This window comes from Malurus melanocephalus, unplaced genomic scaffold (assembly GCF_030028575.1).
Source record: "Malurus melanocephalus ecotype Western Australia unplaced genomic scaffold, MMel_1.1 scaffold_302, whole genome shotgun sequence".
Taxonomy (NCBI): Eukaryota; Metazoa; Chordata; class Aves; order Passeriformes; family Maluridae; genus Malurus; species Malurus melanocephalus.
In genome coordinates, this window is record NW_026623534.1 from 770,665 (window position 1) to 786,905 (window position 16,241).

The window sequence follows — 16,241 nt, forward strand, 5'->3', positions numbered from 1 at the left end:
ATGTATGTGCACATGCATATGTAGCTGGGTTTTTAAAAATCTTTATTTGATCTTCACCAGCTCTATGAATTCCTAAGAGTCTTCAAAAATACCCTGATCCTGTTATTAAGTGATACCATGTTTGCATAACACGACAGTTAGAGCACTGAGTGCAGTTATTTTTTCCTGAACTGTTAATTATTTTTTGGTGTTTACATATTATATAGGAGGTGGGAACTCTTAATTGCAATTGCTGCTAATAATGAGGACRCAAGATAATTGGAACATTTGCATAACGAGTGGTGGAGATACTGGTACAATGCGTGCTGGTGTTGCCGCTTTGAGCAGCAGTCAACAAAACAAAGATCCCTAAGTGCATTATTCTTTATAAACATCGGGAGTGCCTCTAAAAAAATAACCGTTCCTGTTAAACGGTGCAAATATAATTTACTACTGACTGTAAGCACGATGTAATGAAAAATGTATTTTAAAAAATGTTCTCTTTTTTTTTTTTTTTTTTTTTTTTTTTTTTTTTTTTTTTTTTTTTTTTTTTTTTTTAATGTATTAACACCGTTTTAATTAATAAACCCTTTCTGGTTGAACCAGTCTGTCAGTGGTTTTTCCGGGACCAGCGAAGGAGCAGGCAGCGGGGGATGTCCCGCGGGCGGGGCGGCGAGTCGGGACTGCATTTCCCAGCGAGCCCCGCTGCGGGCGGGCCGGGCTGTGCGTGCGCGGGGGCGGGCGGCGAGACCGGCTGGCAGCCGTGCCCGGAGGCGAGCCGGGAACCGAGCCGAGCTGAGCCAAGCTGAGCCGGGAGCCGAGCCGAGCTGAGGCGAGCCGGGACACGAACCGGGAGTCGAGCCGAGCTGAGGCGGGAGAAGAACCGGGAGCAGAGTCGAGCTGAGGCGGGAACCGAGCCGAGCTGAGGCGAGCCGAGCTGAGCGGAGCTGAGGCGGGAGCCGGGAACCTGGAGGCGAGCTGAGGCGGGAGCCGAGCCGCACTGAACTGAGGCAGGAGCTGAGCTGAGCCGAGCCGAGCTGAGCCGAGCCGAGTCGAGCTGAGGCGGGAACCGGGAGCCGAGTTGAGCAGAGCCGTGCTGAACTGAGGCGGGAGCCGAGCCGAGCCGTGCCGTGCCCGTAGCTGAGCCGAGCTGTGCCGTGCCCGGAGCCTAGCTGAGCCGTGCTGAGCCGAGCCGAGCCGTGCCGTGCCCAGAGCCGTTATTCGTGCCCGGCAGCGGCCATGGGGCTCCTGGCTGGGCTCCGTCCCATCGCGGCCGCCGCGCTCCTCCTGGTGCTGCTGCGCTGTGGCTCCGCAGCTTCGCTGGCGCGGCGCGCCCTCCCGGCGGAGCGCAATGACAGACCCATCATCGGTAAGGGACCGCGGGGCCGCTCGCACCCTGCCCCGGCCCTGCTCCCGCCTCGCAYYCTGCCCCGGCCCTGCTCGSYGAGGGARACGTCTCCCGGAGCSCAGGGTCGGCTAGGGCTGTTACAARCAGCGTTACGCTGTACGGGCTTTCTCTGAAAATCAAGCATATTTGGGAGAAGTAACAGTAGTGAGCAGGTGTAGCAGGGAGGTCGGGTCTTAGTCAGGTAATGTGTGTTTATGTGGTACTTTGTGACGAGGCACCGTAATTGATGCCCCGTTGTCGGTGCCGTAATTGAGGCACTGTCTCTCGGTCACTGCGGTTCCTCCAGGCAGTAAATGTATCGCTGCAAGCTGGCATATAGGAAATGAGAGTTTAATTAAATRGTTATTAAGAGCACAAAGCTTAGGAGGAGCGGCTGAGGAGTCYGGGGTGGTTTGGGCTGGAGAAGAGAAGGCTCAGGAGTGATCTCATCGTTCTTTATAATTGCCTGAAAGGAGGTTGCAGCAAGGTGAGGGTTGCTCTCTTCTCCGCAACTAGCACTAGGACAAGAGGACAGTCTTGAACTACCTAGAGGAGGTTTAGGTTGGACATTAGAAATAATTTCATTTACAGAAAGGGTCATTAGATACTGTAATGGACTGCCCAGGGAGGTAGTAGAGTCACCATCCCTGGAGGTGTTTAAGGAAAGACTGGACATGGCACTTGTGTCATAGTTTAGTTGACAATGGTGGTGTTCAGTCATATTATTCAGTTCAGATTTGATGGTCACAGAGGTCTTTTCCCATCTAATTGATTCAGTGAGATTGTGATTTTTCTTTCAGTGCGTAGCATTTGCCATTTGTATAGTGCTAATTTTCTTCCTTGGGCCCTTCAGGGATATTGTCACAGGAATGTCACTTTGATGAGTACCAGAAATTTGGAAGATCTTATATTGCAGCTTCATATGTGAAGTTTGTGGAATCTGCYGGTGCTCGAGCTGTGCCAATAAGGTACATTTTTTATGTCCTTAGGAGTGGATASTAATTGCATTATGTAAAATATGCCCCATTTCAGAGGTACAGAAAGCAGTTGTGCTGCTTTTCTGAGGGTTCATTGCTCCTCAAAGACCATTTGAAGATGCCATAATTTTCAGAGAATTTCAGAAGTTGGAATAAAAGCAGAATGGAATGTGTACTTTTTAATACTTCTTAATGTTATTAGTCTTTCTTTGAAAAGTGCCTTTTTTTTTTTTTTACCAGTAAATTGCCTTCTGTAGTTTGCATGCACAGTTTTTGAAGTTGGCTATATTCAGTCTACTGATAGTGCCCCACAAACACACATGGATACCTAGATATCTATATCTTTTTTTCACATTCTGTAGCCCTGGAATTCAAAGAATGAAGGAGCACTATTGCTCCTCCTTTCAAAAATCAAAGTCCAGTTCTGTTCAAACTATGAGTCACTAACTCCTTGTGTTTTGGTTGTTTGGGTAAAAGTAGCAAAGTAACAATTGACAGTGCTTCATACCGGCACTGAGCCATAAAATATTAAGTGCACTGATACCAAATGATAGAATTATAAATTCCAGTACTTTAAAACAATGCTAATACGGCTGCAGAAAAATAAAATAGGCTCTATCTACACAGTCTGATAAGAACACCATTTAAGTGCCTGAATTAGAAGCCAGCATTCCTCACTAAGCTGCTGGAGCTTTCAGAATGTGTGTTGACCAGAAGCTTCACCAATGAATGGACGCTTTTAATTCTGGCATTTAAGTTACTTACAGCAAAGAAAGCTGAACACTTTCACTTATACCCAACATATCAGTTCTGCAGAGGTGTAGCCATCTGTGCTGCTTTTGGCTGSGTAGAGTTAATTTTCTTCACAGTAGCTGGTGTGGGAGTGTGTTTTGGATTTGTGCTGAACACRGGGTTGATYATATAGAGATGTTTTTGTTATTGCTGAGCAGGGCTTACMACAGAGCCAAGGCCTTTTCTGCTTTTCATGCTGCCACGCTGGCAAGGAGGCTGGGGGTGCATGGGTGTGACCCACTGTTTGCAGCTCTGCCCTTCTTGGAGTCGGTTGGAAACCGGAGTGGCCGGTCTGCAGGAAATAATAACCATGCCATCCATGTAAATGGTAAATTTTTCRAGTGTCTGCAAAAGGGTCTCAGAGTACCTCATCAGGAACTGCACCTGACAGGGCCCTGTTTTCAATCTTGTGGACTGAGCAGTTTCAAGTGAAAAGTTTAATCTGATTTGTGTCTACTTTATTCTCTTTAAAGCGTGCCTTCTACATATTTTCTGTGTCAGACCATTTCTGTTTAATAGAGATGATTTTTTTGTGGTTAAATATCTGTACTTCATATGTGTTCTATATTTTTTTGATGTTTCAGATTAAATCTTACAGATGAAGAATATGATAGAATATTCCACTCTATTAATGGGTAAGTCTTGAGCACTGATGTTGAAAGACATGTCAGTTCTGTTTTTGAGCTCTGCTGTGTTCCCAAGAGCATTGTCTTCCTGCTCTCTTGAGAGGTCATGCTGGRCACTGCAGACATGAAAATATGTTCTCACACACAGAGTGCTTTATTTCATCCAATATTGGTGTGCTGCCCTTCCTTCCTTGAAGAACACATCAGATAATCTGCAGCAGTGCCAAGGCTCATCTTGGCATTCTCTTGTGCTTGTCTGCAGGCAGGCAGAAGTGGCATTGGAGTTATTAGTAATTTTGCAAGTGTAACACTCTGCTTCCTCTTTGTTAATCTTTCTGTCTTCCTCATTTGAGCTTCATTTTTATGTTTAATAGCACTTCCTTGGTATTTCACCCCCATTCCTACCCTTTTTTCTCTCTTTCAGTCCTTWTCATATCTCCTCTATTATACAAGTTTCTGATTTCCAGTCTCTTCTACTCTTTTCTCCATGTGGCTCTCTCTCTTGCTGCTTGAATGGTCTGTCTTGCCTGTTGTGATTCTGTGGCTTAGGTCTTTGTTAGAAAAACTTCCTGGCTTTTCAGAAGGGATCTATGGCAACAACCCCTGTGTTCTTCACACATTTAAAATGTGGCATAATGTGGATCTTTACTAACAAATTTTATTGTGGACTAAGCAAAGTCAAAACTTTTAATGGTTTTTTAGCCTTGTGCTGAAAGTGCACTTCAGAAGAGTARAATCAGCTGATGCTAGACTTCACAGCCCTGTTGGTGTGTGAGGCCCGAGCATCATCGTAGTCATGAGATGAGCATCTTAAACCATGAATACATTTGGTAAGCTTATGCATGTACTAGAAAGTTAATCAGCAAGTGTAGACCTTGCAGATTTGGATCTTTGGCTGTCTGGGGAGTGCACTGTCCCCCTCAGTACCTCAACATGCCCTGGACACTAAGACATGGATCTCTGCAGTCTTGTGCTATAAGAGAGTATACAAGAGTAATCCTTTCTCTGCTGTGACTCATTGTGTTGGAGACAAAATGAATAATTTCATTATTTTCTCATGGCTACCRGCTTCTCTTTGGTTGCTAAAAAGGCTTTCCCACCAATGGTCTCTGTCATGGTTTCTACCTTGCCACCTACCTCAGTGCAGAAGAAAGTGTTTGGCAAGTAGATCCACTTCCTTTGTCCTTTGGTCCTTGCAGTTACTGTCAGTTGAGTCTGTGCTATGTAGGTGAGTAAGGATGGTCTATATTTTCTCTTGTGGCCCTCACCATCACATGTTAGCTTCCACAATAAAACTGTGTGTAAATAACAAAAAGAATCTCTGGACAGAATGACTTTTATTCTGTGGAAATTCAGAATAAGARGGAGACACATGATTCTTTCATATTGTTCTTGGAAGTTGGAAATCCCTTACTATTAAATGCTACCTTCTTAAAATCATAAAATTTACTGTAGTAGAGACATAATTTTATGAATGTACTCCTTAGGTAGCCATTAAAACGCCCAGTGGAAATCATCAGCTCTAACAGTTAGAGATACTGGAGCACACGTAGTTGCATTTCAATCTGCTTATGACAATGTCAAGCCATTAYCATTGCTACTTAATGACTTATTTCCTTTTTGCATTAACAAAAATGATGATCATTTTTCCTGATAAGTGTAGTCCAGGTTTTGGTTTGAACAGGTAAAATAATTTTTCTACCACTTCCAGGTAAAGATCACCTTATTTGTCTAAWTAGATCTCTGAAGAAATTTATAATCTAGCCTGTTTTGAAAATACCTTCAACTGTATTAATTTTAAATGTTGATACTGGGAAGTACAGTTTTTTGTATTTTTGTGAATACTACTTTTCCACCAAATACTTGATRGCTTTTACATGATCCTGTGCATTATTTACTTTAAAAAACATGGGTCACAAGGGTTTAAATGCACTTTTGCTTGGGATCATTTGAGATGTTAGTTGTTTATAGCTGCTTGTTAGTATCTCACTGACACAGGTTGCCATTTCCAGACCACAGAAATGCAGAGGAAAGCCTACAACAATTTTGGTAAAAAATCAACAACTGATGGATGTGACTTGAGCAAATCTAACTGAGGTTCTGCAGCAGTGGTTTAGGGAATGCTGACACATCCAGTTCTGTTGGTTYKGCAGGYACTGTTCCAGTTACAGCCAGAAGARGCTTCCTTTATTCCTTGTTACTGTTTCTGATGGTGCTTGATTACWTTCTGTGTCATCATGTGTCCATGTGAATTCTCTGTTAGACTGTATTGAATCTTTTTCTTCTGTGGTGTTTGTTTGCATTTGGGGAGCCACACAGGGAATTACCATTCCTGATTATATTTTGTGATGGAAAAAGCTTGGGCATTGTTTCTTGGAAATTGTACCCTGAGTTTGCTTTGTCTACTTTAGATCTCTTGGGATCCTGTGTGATCAAAGGTTATGACCAAACAGACTTTTCTTCCTTTTTCATAGGAGCTTTTTGATCTGTGTTGTCTCCAATAAGAAGGTCACTGTGCCAAGGTCACAATTCTACTTTTCTGAAGCTGAACAGGATCAATTAAGATTTGGGCTGGAATTTTAAAGTGACAGTGAGAACCAGCTGAGAGGCAGGACAGGAGCTGACAGTCATGGCATGCAACCCTTTTGTATACCAGCTGAAATCTCTGTTTTTAATGCATTTTCTGTTTACTTTCTTCTTCCATATGTTGCATTAGACTTGATCTATACTTTGTAAGAGAGTAACCATGCTTCAGTAGAAGAACACTAAGACTCAGAATATGATTCAGTAAAAGACTGAAACACCTAAGCTTAGCTGTCTGCATGTGCACTAGTTGTCCAAACTCATAATTGATGGAAAGCTAGTCAGTACAGCCAGTGGAGCTGACACGGCTGTTCAGCCTACCCACCCTCAGGTGTCTGCTCTAGAAAACCTATTTGAATTTCCAGTGACTTTCCTGACTAGATCCTCTCTCCCCGTAATGGGAGCATAGATGCCTATCTTTAGATTTCTGAAACTTAGACCTGAATCAAACCCTTAGAACTGCTTTCAGACATTTCTCTGTGTGCCTTGTCCAGGTTTTGGGTTTATCACTGTTGCTAATCCTATTCTTGGATTTTGCCTTTCAGGGTACTTTTTCCAGGAGGTGGTGTGGATCTTCAGACTTCAGAGTATTCGAGGGTTGCTAAGATGTTTTACCACAAGGCCTTGGAGGTAATAACTAAGGAGCAGTAGGTTCTTTTATCACTGTTCAGAGTTCAAAATGACAGGTTCATATCTTTCATAGTTTTGCACTGTCATTCAGTGTGTTAACTGGAGAGCTGAAAACAGGTAGCTTATTTCTTGCTTCTGCATAAAGCTTCTGCATTAATAACCACTCCTGCTATATGTTATGTTATGGTCTTAAACTCCAAAGTTCTTCAGGTGAGAACAGTATTGTTAATACTATTCCATTGAACCTGAGGCTTTATGGCTTTCTATGAACTTGAAATGAAGTGTTTGTTGGCAGTCAGGAATTGCTCTTCTGGCTTGCCAACAGCAGGCAAGGAAAGTGCAGGCAGTGGCATTCACAAGACCAGTTAGCTGCTGCAAATCAGTAATTGAGCTCCCTTTGCTTTTCAGTTTCTGTGGCACCAAAGTTTTTATTCGTTTCTCTGTCTTTATTTGTGGTGAGTCCTGTAAAGACTGTCTCACTTTTATGTGAGACAATTTTATTTGTCTCTTTGAAACTGYTCACTGTGTGAACTGCAGCCTGTCTCTCAAGGCAAGTATTTCTTGTACAAGTTCTTGTACAAGGTTTGTTGTACAATTAGGAAATTATGTCAGCATTTCACAATGATGAACTGAATTGCCTGYGTCACTTTATGATCAGAGAGACAGATTTATTAGCTGATATGTGTACTACCAGTGAGTGAAAGGCAGAAAATAATACTCAGTTCATCATAGGTAACCCTTTCTAACAAGTCAGAGGTTTTTCTTTTCTGTTTGTGATAATTTTGTGTTTTGATTTTCATCTTTCAAATCTTAATTAGTGCAATAAAATATTGCTACTTTTACTATGGTAAAGTAAGCTACAATGGTCAAGAGTATCTTTACAGGTACAGAATGACTGAATTTTATGTTTTTCTAAAACATGAGGGATCCTTTTCATTTGCAAATGTTCACAATGAGAAATTACTTTGATCTGCCTTTGCTTTAATATTAATACAGGATGTAAAATGCTAATCCCCATTCAAGTCAGTAGAATTTTACTAGTTAGACAAACATATAAATTAAATACTGTTACCCAGCTCTTAAATTAGTTTTTGAAATGTGATGTCATGGGTGTTAATGCATGCTTAGCCCCCAGGCTCTTGTTTATTTGAAAAAAAAAAAAAGGGGAGGGGCCACAAAATCTTTGTTTCAGTTGTAGCTGTTTTTAAAGTGTAGGTTGTTTTTGCCTTCAGTAGTTTTAGTCCTCACTTGCAGCTCTACTGTCTTTTTCATATAAGTCCTGTGCCTCATTGTACATGGTGGGTGTACATGTCATGAAGAGCATGGTGAACAYATCTGCAGCCCTGTTAGCCTTCTTTCTGTACATCTGCCTTGTTTTGCTCTGTGAAGAACTAGTTCTGTGGGCTTTTGTTGCCATATTGTCAGTAATGCAGTAGGGGAACATTTTTATTCTGTCATTTTAGCTTTCTCAAAAATGGTTTTGAGCAGCAGCTTTTCAGGGACTGTGTGTGTGTTGTGGTATGTGTAAATTAAAAATATTTAGAAACAAGAAAAACTAGTCAGGTTTCACAAAAATAGGAGTTCTGAGACAGTCTCCAACATGTGCTTACTATCAGGTATAAASCATCTGAAAATGCAGATTGCCACTCTGTGCATGCACCATGTTTAGTTAGGTTGCAAGAAGGTAGTGGTGCTCTTGGTCTTTTGCTTTCTTTTTCTCCTTTTTGGTTTTTTTTTATATTGTTTTCATACTGACCTGCCAATTTTTATTCTTTTAAATTGATTGCCACTTTTTAATGTTGCTTAGACGTGCATTTTGTCTTTTTGGAACACAGGTCCAAACCTGCTAGTTAAACAATCATGTAAATATATCCCATAGGACCATAGCTATGCTAGCAGTAGGATTTGTTGGGTGGGCACAGACTTTGCTATATGATCACAGTGTGCTTCACATAAAAGTATGAATTGAAAGGGGTAGGCCTTCCCTCAAAATAGTGACAGRCTCTTCTGTGTCCCTTCTAATGACTGCTCTTTTTGTAGAAATGTTGCCATTTTAGTTTTGTTTTGTGCCATTTTGGYTTCTCTTTAGGCTGCTCTCAACATTACTTACTCATAGAATAAAGCAGTCAAGTCAGTGTCCACATTAGGCTCATATTGCTGCTTCAACATATATGTGTATGTCCTTTAGCCTTCACATTTTAGGAGAAACCCTAAMGGAGTCTGTGCTTATTTCAATTGCAATTGAACTGTTGCAATTCCAGTGGTAGCAGTTCATACTACTGTAGTAGTTACACTTCTCACCTACACAAAAGAAAGTGAAAAGGGTAGGAAGTTGTTGGTTTCCTTTTTGTAAATTTTCATTATTGTTTCCTTATGTTGTTGCTTTTTTTTTTGAAGGCTAATGATAAAGGAGATTATTTCCCAATATGGGGAACATGTCTTGGACACGAAGAGCTTACGTATCTCACAAGTGGTGAAGTTTTACTTGTTAATACCAAGACCAATGGATTTTCACTTCCTCTGAACTTTACCTCAGGTAAAAAAAAAACATTACATCATGTGTCTCTTGACTTTTGCTTAGAGGTGTTTTGTTCATAGTAAATATTATGGAGTGAATGTTTGGGATGTTTCTGATTATTTTCTTGTAAAATTTTGTGTCATTAAGTTACCTTGACTGTTTTTGTAAAGTCAGTGCAACTGTCACTTCTAAAGCAGCGAAGTGAGCACAAGCCACTTGAAACTAAGAGCAGTCAACAAAAACCACAGTTGYGGCTCTCAGACTCATTTGAAAATTTGGACCGATGAAATAATGTCTGTTCAGGGCCCTTTTTGTTACCAAGCTGATCAAAAAAAATTGACAGGTTCAAAACCTATAAAACATGGAGAGCAGGTGGTTTTAAATTTTTCAAATCACGTCTTTCTTGATGATGAATAGTAGCATTACTGTCCCATTTGAACAGTATCGAAATCAGAGAGGTCCTTTAAAGACAGAGCTGTGGCAGTCAGCAGCACTGGTAAAATGTGGCCTCTGTTAATACTTTACCCTTTGTGAGTAATCCATCTGCAGACCATGCAGCACTCACAAATTCTGTCATTTTGAGGGGAAAGGCAGTGAAATGACTGTTAAGAAATKGTGCTTATTTTAGTGAGAATTTAGGTAGCAAAGTTGGATCCCCTCTGGGTCAAGACTGGTGAACAATGGTAACATCATATTGGAAATCAGTTGTAGTTATTTCACTGATATTTCTTGCAGGATACTCTAAAAKAATAAAGATTTACTGCCAAAAAAAGTTTACTTTAGTACGGCATCTTATTAATTGTCTTCTGTTCAGTATTAGTCCTTCTGAGACCAGTTTGGGTAATGGAAAATACAATTTTTTTTCTTTGTAATAGCTGCAAAAGACAGTAAAATGTTCAGGAATTTCCCTGATGATGTATTACACGCACTTGCTACTGAGCCATTGACATCAAACTTTCATGTATGGAGCCTCTCCATGCAGGTATTTGATTTTTTTTTTCCTGCAAACAAGAAATTTTTTTTTGGTTAAAAGTAGAAATAAATAAGCAAATAATACATTTTCCCTCTTCTTCCTCTCCTTATCGCAGAATTTCACAAATAATGAAAAACTTCGTCATTTCTATAAAGTTCTGACTACTAACACCAATGATGAAGTGGAGTTTATTTCTACCATGGAAGGTAAGGAAATTAATTTCCTTTGGAAACTGTGACTGTAACAATCCAATTCCTTAGAGGTGTTGTGTCATTGATRTGAATTCAGTTAGAACAGCAGGGTGAGCATCAACCCTGTCAGTGTTCTGGCTGTGGGAGCATTCTCTGTTGGCAGAGATATTTTATCTTTTGAGTRCTGTGAGCCTGATTACTCCTCCCACCCGCTGCTCCCCTTCCAGATATGCAGTTACACTTTAGCTCTGGCRTATTTGAGCGCTGTGGCATGAACTTCTCAGCCCTTGTCCTGCAGTGCCATGTRCCTCTGTCAAACCTTGCTTTCCTGCTGTCTGCTTCAGCTTGCGTTTGCCTGGTGCTCTCTATCTGTTTGCTGTGTGGGAAGAACAATCATGGCTGTGGGGGGAACAGYAATATCCTTCACTCCTTTAGCAGCYGTGCTGGTAATTGCMCTCCTCCAGAAGTCTTTTGCATTACTTGTGCTGTTTCACACTGGGCTTGCTCAGCTCACCAAACAAGTCAGCTCTTCAGGGAGTGTTTTATCTCAATMGGTTCCCCACTAGCAGCCCTACTGTAAGGCCCAGCTGTCACCAATGGGATTCTTCTGTGTGGCATCCTGGCTGTCCTCCAAACGAGAAGAATAGCACTTTGATCAGCAAACCTGATTAGGCTAATGACAGGCATCACCCGTGCCTTGGAGTGGTTTATCACAGATCAGGCATCAGCTGCTGTGCYGCTATTCCCTGAAAGAGAGTGAAAGACTGACGCCTCCAAAATGTGTCATTCCTGGCCAAAGCAGATGGGAGCTGCCCCTGGATTGACTGGACCTTCAAGGGGATACTGGGACTTGGATCTCTCCCATGGAACTGGCATCCTGTATGGCTGTGAATGCTGAGTGATGCTGGCAGCAGATAGGAAGTTTTGAGACTGATATGCTTGAAACATTATTTTTTCATGTGTGTATACGTTAATTCTGAAATGAATAATCTAAAAAGGGATAAAGCGATGTACAAATATTTTCTTTGTGGATTGAGACACTTCCTTTACAATATCTGTTCATTTTCCTTCAGTTCTACTGTGACTTTAACAACATTTCAACTTGCTGTTTAAGCTCTTGTGAAACTATTGATAAGTGAAGTATATTTGTTGCTTGTCCTTTGAGTTTATTTTGCAGTAAGATTAAGCACATAATTCTTAAGGCATACACCTTTACACACTTCGTATTTTGTTGTAGCATACCAATATCCAATTTATGGCCTGCAATGGCATCCAGAGAAAAATCCTTTTGAGTGGAAGGACTCTCCAGGCATTCCACATTCGCCATCTGCTGTAAGAGCAGCATACTATATGGCTGAATTCTTCGTTAATGAAGGTAAAAAAAATTATTATCTATAAATGTTGGTGGTTAGAGTGAAGCATTACTGAAAAACTTTGAAGATGACGGACTTCTTTTTCAGTTGTCAAAGTTCAGAAACTCACAATGCTTTCTGAGAAGATTACTCTACAAGCTTTATAGGCTTATAAAACACCAAAGGATACTAGAAATAGAAYGGCTTAGTGAAAGTAACATCAAAAGGCCAAACATTCCACAAACTCTTTTCACTAGGCTGGCTCTAAAACATTGTTCTGTGACTTTCTGCCTCTTCAAAATATTCCTGTAACATTTTGGCCTCTCTTGCACAAAGACAATAAAACAAAAGAAGTACTCCATTCATAATTCCAGGGGCTTCTTCAATTCCAAACTGGCTTACAGTCATTCAATGTGTTCTCAATGCTGCTTGGAAAATGCATACACCAGGACTGTMAATATGGCTTGGGCAGCATGGCTGTGTCAGAGGGGTGCAATATGGTTCCCTACAGTTGTATACTGTAGAGAGCATAAGAAGTTTTTGATTTTTACAGAGTTTCTGTTTTGTTGTTTTGTTTTTTTTTATACACTAAGAATCTGGTAGTAACTAATGTRTAACATTTTGATAGTTTATGACACTTCTGGTCTAATTGCTATCAATAAGCAGAATATAAATACAGGAGTATTTGAAGGAATCAAATGTTATTGCTTTATTTATCCCTAYTAAACCATTCTGCTGGACTWTTTTATGAAAATGTCTTACTTCCTTGAYTGGGACTATGAAGAACATAATAATTAAGCTAGTTGAGTTTGGTCTCTAGACTTGRTCCCTAATCAAAAGARTCAACTTRATGAAGAAAGTAGAGAGTGATTTAAAGAAATGCAATTTGTGCAGTCCTGATCAGTGAAAGCGTAGAAAAAAAATTGTGTTTCATACAAATTCCAGGTGCTTTTTTGCATGAAGTAGTCCTACTACTCTTTATGAAAACATAGCAAAACCATTTTGGTAGGGTACTTATGGCCAGGCTGAGCTGGGCCTCTGAGCAGTCTGGTCTGGTGGAATGTGGCTAAGGGGGATTGGAACAAGAGGATCTTTAAGGTGCCTTCCAGCCCCAGACCATTCTATGACATGGTGGACTATGACAAAAATGAAGGGCAGAATAGGAGAGAATACATGGTACATCTGGCTTTAATTTTGTAGTCAAATACTAAAATACAGTGTGCTTTCTGGTTTTGTTGGCTACTTTCTCTAGTATCTGTCTGCACACTGTTTCACCAGCAGCAGTAAGCTTGCTCAGACCATTATCCACRTTAAGTGGAGCAAAACAAGTGCTGACTCTGTTCTTAATTCTTACTTAGTTCTGTTACGTGTGTGCACACATAACCAGGAGCCTGTGCAGAGAGCCACACAGATGTGTCACTGGCTTTTGGATCTGCTGACCTGCATTCCAGTAGCGCAAACTTTCCTCAGCCAGCTGTGTCTACCCTCCATCTCATCTACCAAATTCTGAGTTGTTCTTCATTTCCTCCCTAGTCTTTTGGGGAGGTACTGAAGAATAAGCTGCTCCTACTGAGCAGTTATTTATATAATAACTTTGCAATGAGTAATTGACATTTTTAGCTAATGTAAGGCAGAATGTCTTCCCTAACTGAAAATAAACCACAAGATGGAAAACATAAACTGTTTTCAGCCAGTAAAAATACACTCRTTTGTGATCACTTAGTAACTAAACCTTTTTACTGAAGTACCATATTTGTATCCATATATCATTAATTTTAACTTGTGTAGAGCTGCCAACATAATAAACCAGGGGAGAATTCAGTTTTTCCTGTCTTCACCAGTGCAGTCCATGCCAACACTGCAGCTTTCAGTAGGCTGATACTCTGATGTATTTCTTTCAGAGTTAAAAGTACTGGTATTTCTGATAGATACTCCCAGTATCTCATGGATAACTATTTTTATACAGTCTTGGCTTTARATTCTCCCTCTCCGGTAATAAAATATGCTGTAACCAGCTTTCTGAAGATGTATCTTCACAGCTCTTTACATGCAAGCTGCTGTAATTCCATTTGTTGTTGTGCCAAACAAAATAACTTACTTTATCAAGATAAATGTTCTTGAGGAGAATAGCATTAAAATGATCTGTACTTTTGTGTTGTTTTACAGCCCGGAAGAGCCTGCACCATTTCTCCAGTGAAGATGAGGAAGCAAAAGAATTGATCTACAATTATAATCCAGTTTATACAGGAACATTTTCTGCATTTCAGCAAACCTATTTTTTTGATTGAGTGTCTTGTCAAAGGTGCAAAGTGTTGTTATTTATAAATGAAATTATTTTCCAGCATTGTGTAATTAAGCTGATACAATGACAGAAAGGCAGAACAGTTTTCCTTTACAATGATTTATTTTATGTATCTTCTGCACTATTGAAACATTTATATATAAATTTACGTTCAATAACATAATAATCATCTTGGATCACACTTTAAGGCAAGCTACAGAAAAATGTATTTTTCTTCCAGGAAGGAGGACTTGATTATGTTTATAAACTTTGAAGTAATCACCTTTGGTACAAGGAAAAGCTTTCATATATTTTAAAATATGAGACCTACCTTTGTAAAATGTTRTGGACTATGATAGCACTAGACACTTAAATACATTGTATAGTAAAATCCTGTCCTTTTCAAATGATTTAGCAAATGAGACTCTAGGGTTTGTCATAAATGTGTGTATGCAACCAAGTTCTTGATGGGACTCCTTTATCATTTCAAAAATTGACCAAAATAGTAAGGCATCATAGCAAAAAGACATTTTTGCCTCAGAARCACATTATATCCCATTTTTTGAACTGTTTCTCTCATACATTTAGCATTATTTGGAGTCCTCATACCTTGTGAGGCCTTCATAAATATGAGGATGAAGTGCGAAGTCAGCATTGCAAATATCAGTTAAARTAAGTAAGTTTGGAGGGCATAATTCAATGCTGATTCCACTTCCTGTTCTTTTCAAATCAGTTTTATATATCCTCCAAGAATTTGTCTGGGAGTAACTGTGTCAGCAGCCAGATATGAGATGCAGACACTCATTCCTTTGTATGTAAACCTAATTTTTTCTCTAAAGTGTCTGACTTTTCCTGTAGCTGGATAGAATTTTCACTTGAAGTCAAGACGTAACTTGCCATTAACTTAGTAAACAAGGTTGTTTCTTTCTGCCTTGTTTGATAGTTCAGTGCAGCTAGARTTTCAACAGCAGATGAATGTATATGAGAAGCCTGTTAAATGTGACACAATGTGAGAACAGCAGTTGCATGCAATACACTGGTATCATTTTTTCTCTGCTTTGCTTCAGGCTTAGTGAATGTTTTGTTCAGTGGCTTTTTGTGTTGTCCAAAAAGGAACTAAGATTAGGCAATCAGATATAATTCTCTCTAGCATAGCTTCCAAGCTCTTATCAGTAAAGATTTGGAGTTTATGAAGAATTCACGTTTATGCTTCAGCTCTGTTTTGTGGAACCTCATATCTCAGGTGCCATATCTGAATAAGTCTTGTAGTTTTCTCAGGTTTTTCAGGTAAAACACTCTCTAACTTGTTCTTTATCATGAAGCAACTGCATCAGAGAATGTGAAATGCATGTTAGAAAAAACTATGAGSAAACATTAACTGTGACTGCCAGAAAAACACTTCCAGGTAATTACAAGTTTCAACTTGTATTACAGCTTATTTTTACATTTGTCATATCAGCCAATTTAGGAAATGGTTATCTTTTTAATATAGGTAACTTTTTAAATGACTCCTGAGTAGAACCAAGTGAAAAAAAAGAGGGTTTTGCTCTACAGTTGCATGTAAATATAGCAGCTGTGATGCTTAGAAACCAAGTCCAGTMTTCTACTTGTTGTTGGGGCTGAGTTCTTTCGAATAGCTCTAAGAATTTACCTAAGTAAGGAGGGCAGGTTTTAGCCTTAAAACCAGAGATCAGTCTTTCAAGTGAAATGTCTGCAATGGTAGTAATTTCTTCCTAAGTGTGTAACTATAAGGAGTATTGTGTGTAATATGAGAAGTTTATATATTATGAATTTGTATGTGTCTTTCCTTTATATCCTTGACCTTGTAAAGCCTTATTTGATGATATGCATGATTTTTCTATSATACATGAAATAAACTTTTATTCAAGCAGACTTGTATTTTTGTCATCTTTTAGGTACCACAGAGAAAACACTGACAACAGTCATTGTGT

At 39.9% G+C, this 16,241-nt stretch overlaps 1 protein-coding gene across 1 annotated transcript; it reads left to right on the forward strand.

The window, feature by feature from the left end:
- Positions 1 to 1,169: 1,169 nt before the first annotated feature.
- On the forward strand, positions 1,170 to 15,103 carry GGH (gamma-glutamyl hydrolase). Its single transcript, XM_057377148.1, has 9 exons — positions 1,170 to 1,348; positions 2,220 to 2,334; positions 3,720 to 3,770; positions 6,890 to 6,974; positions 9,372 to 9,510; positions 10,368 to 10,474; positions 10,581 to 10,671; positions 11,894 to 12,031; positions 14,175 to 15,103. The coding sequence occupies exons 1-9, from the start codon at positions 1,219 to 1,221 to the stop codon at positions 14,294 to 14,296; spliced, it is 978 nt and encodes a 325-aa protein (XP_057233131.1). The 5' UTR covers positions 1,170 to 1,218; the 3' UTR covers positions 14,297 to 15,103.
- The last annotated feature ends 1,138 nt before the right edge of the window (positions 15,104 to 16,241 follow it).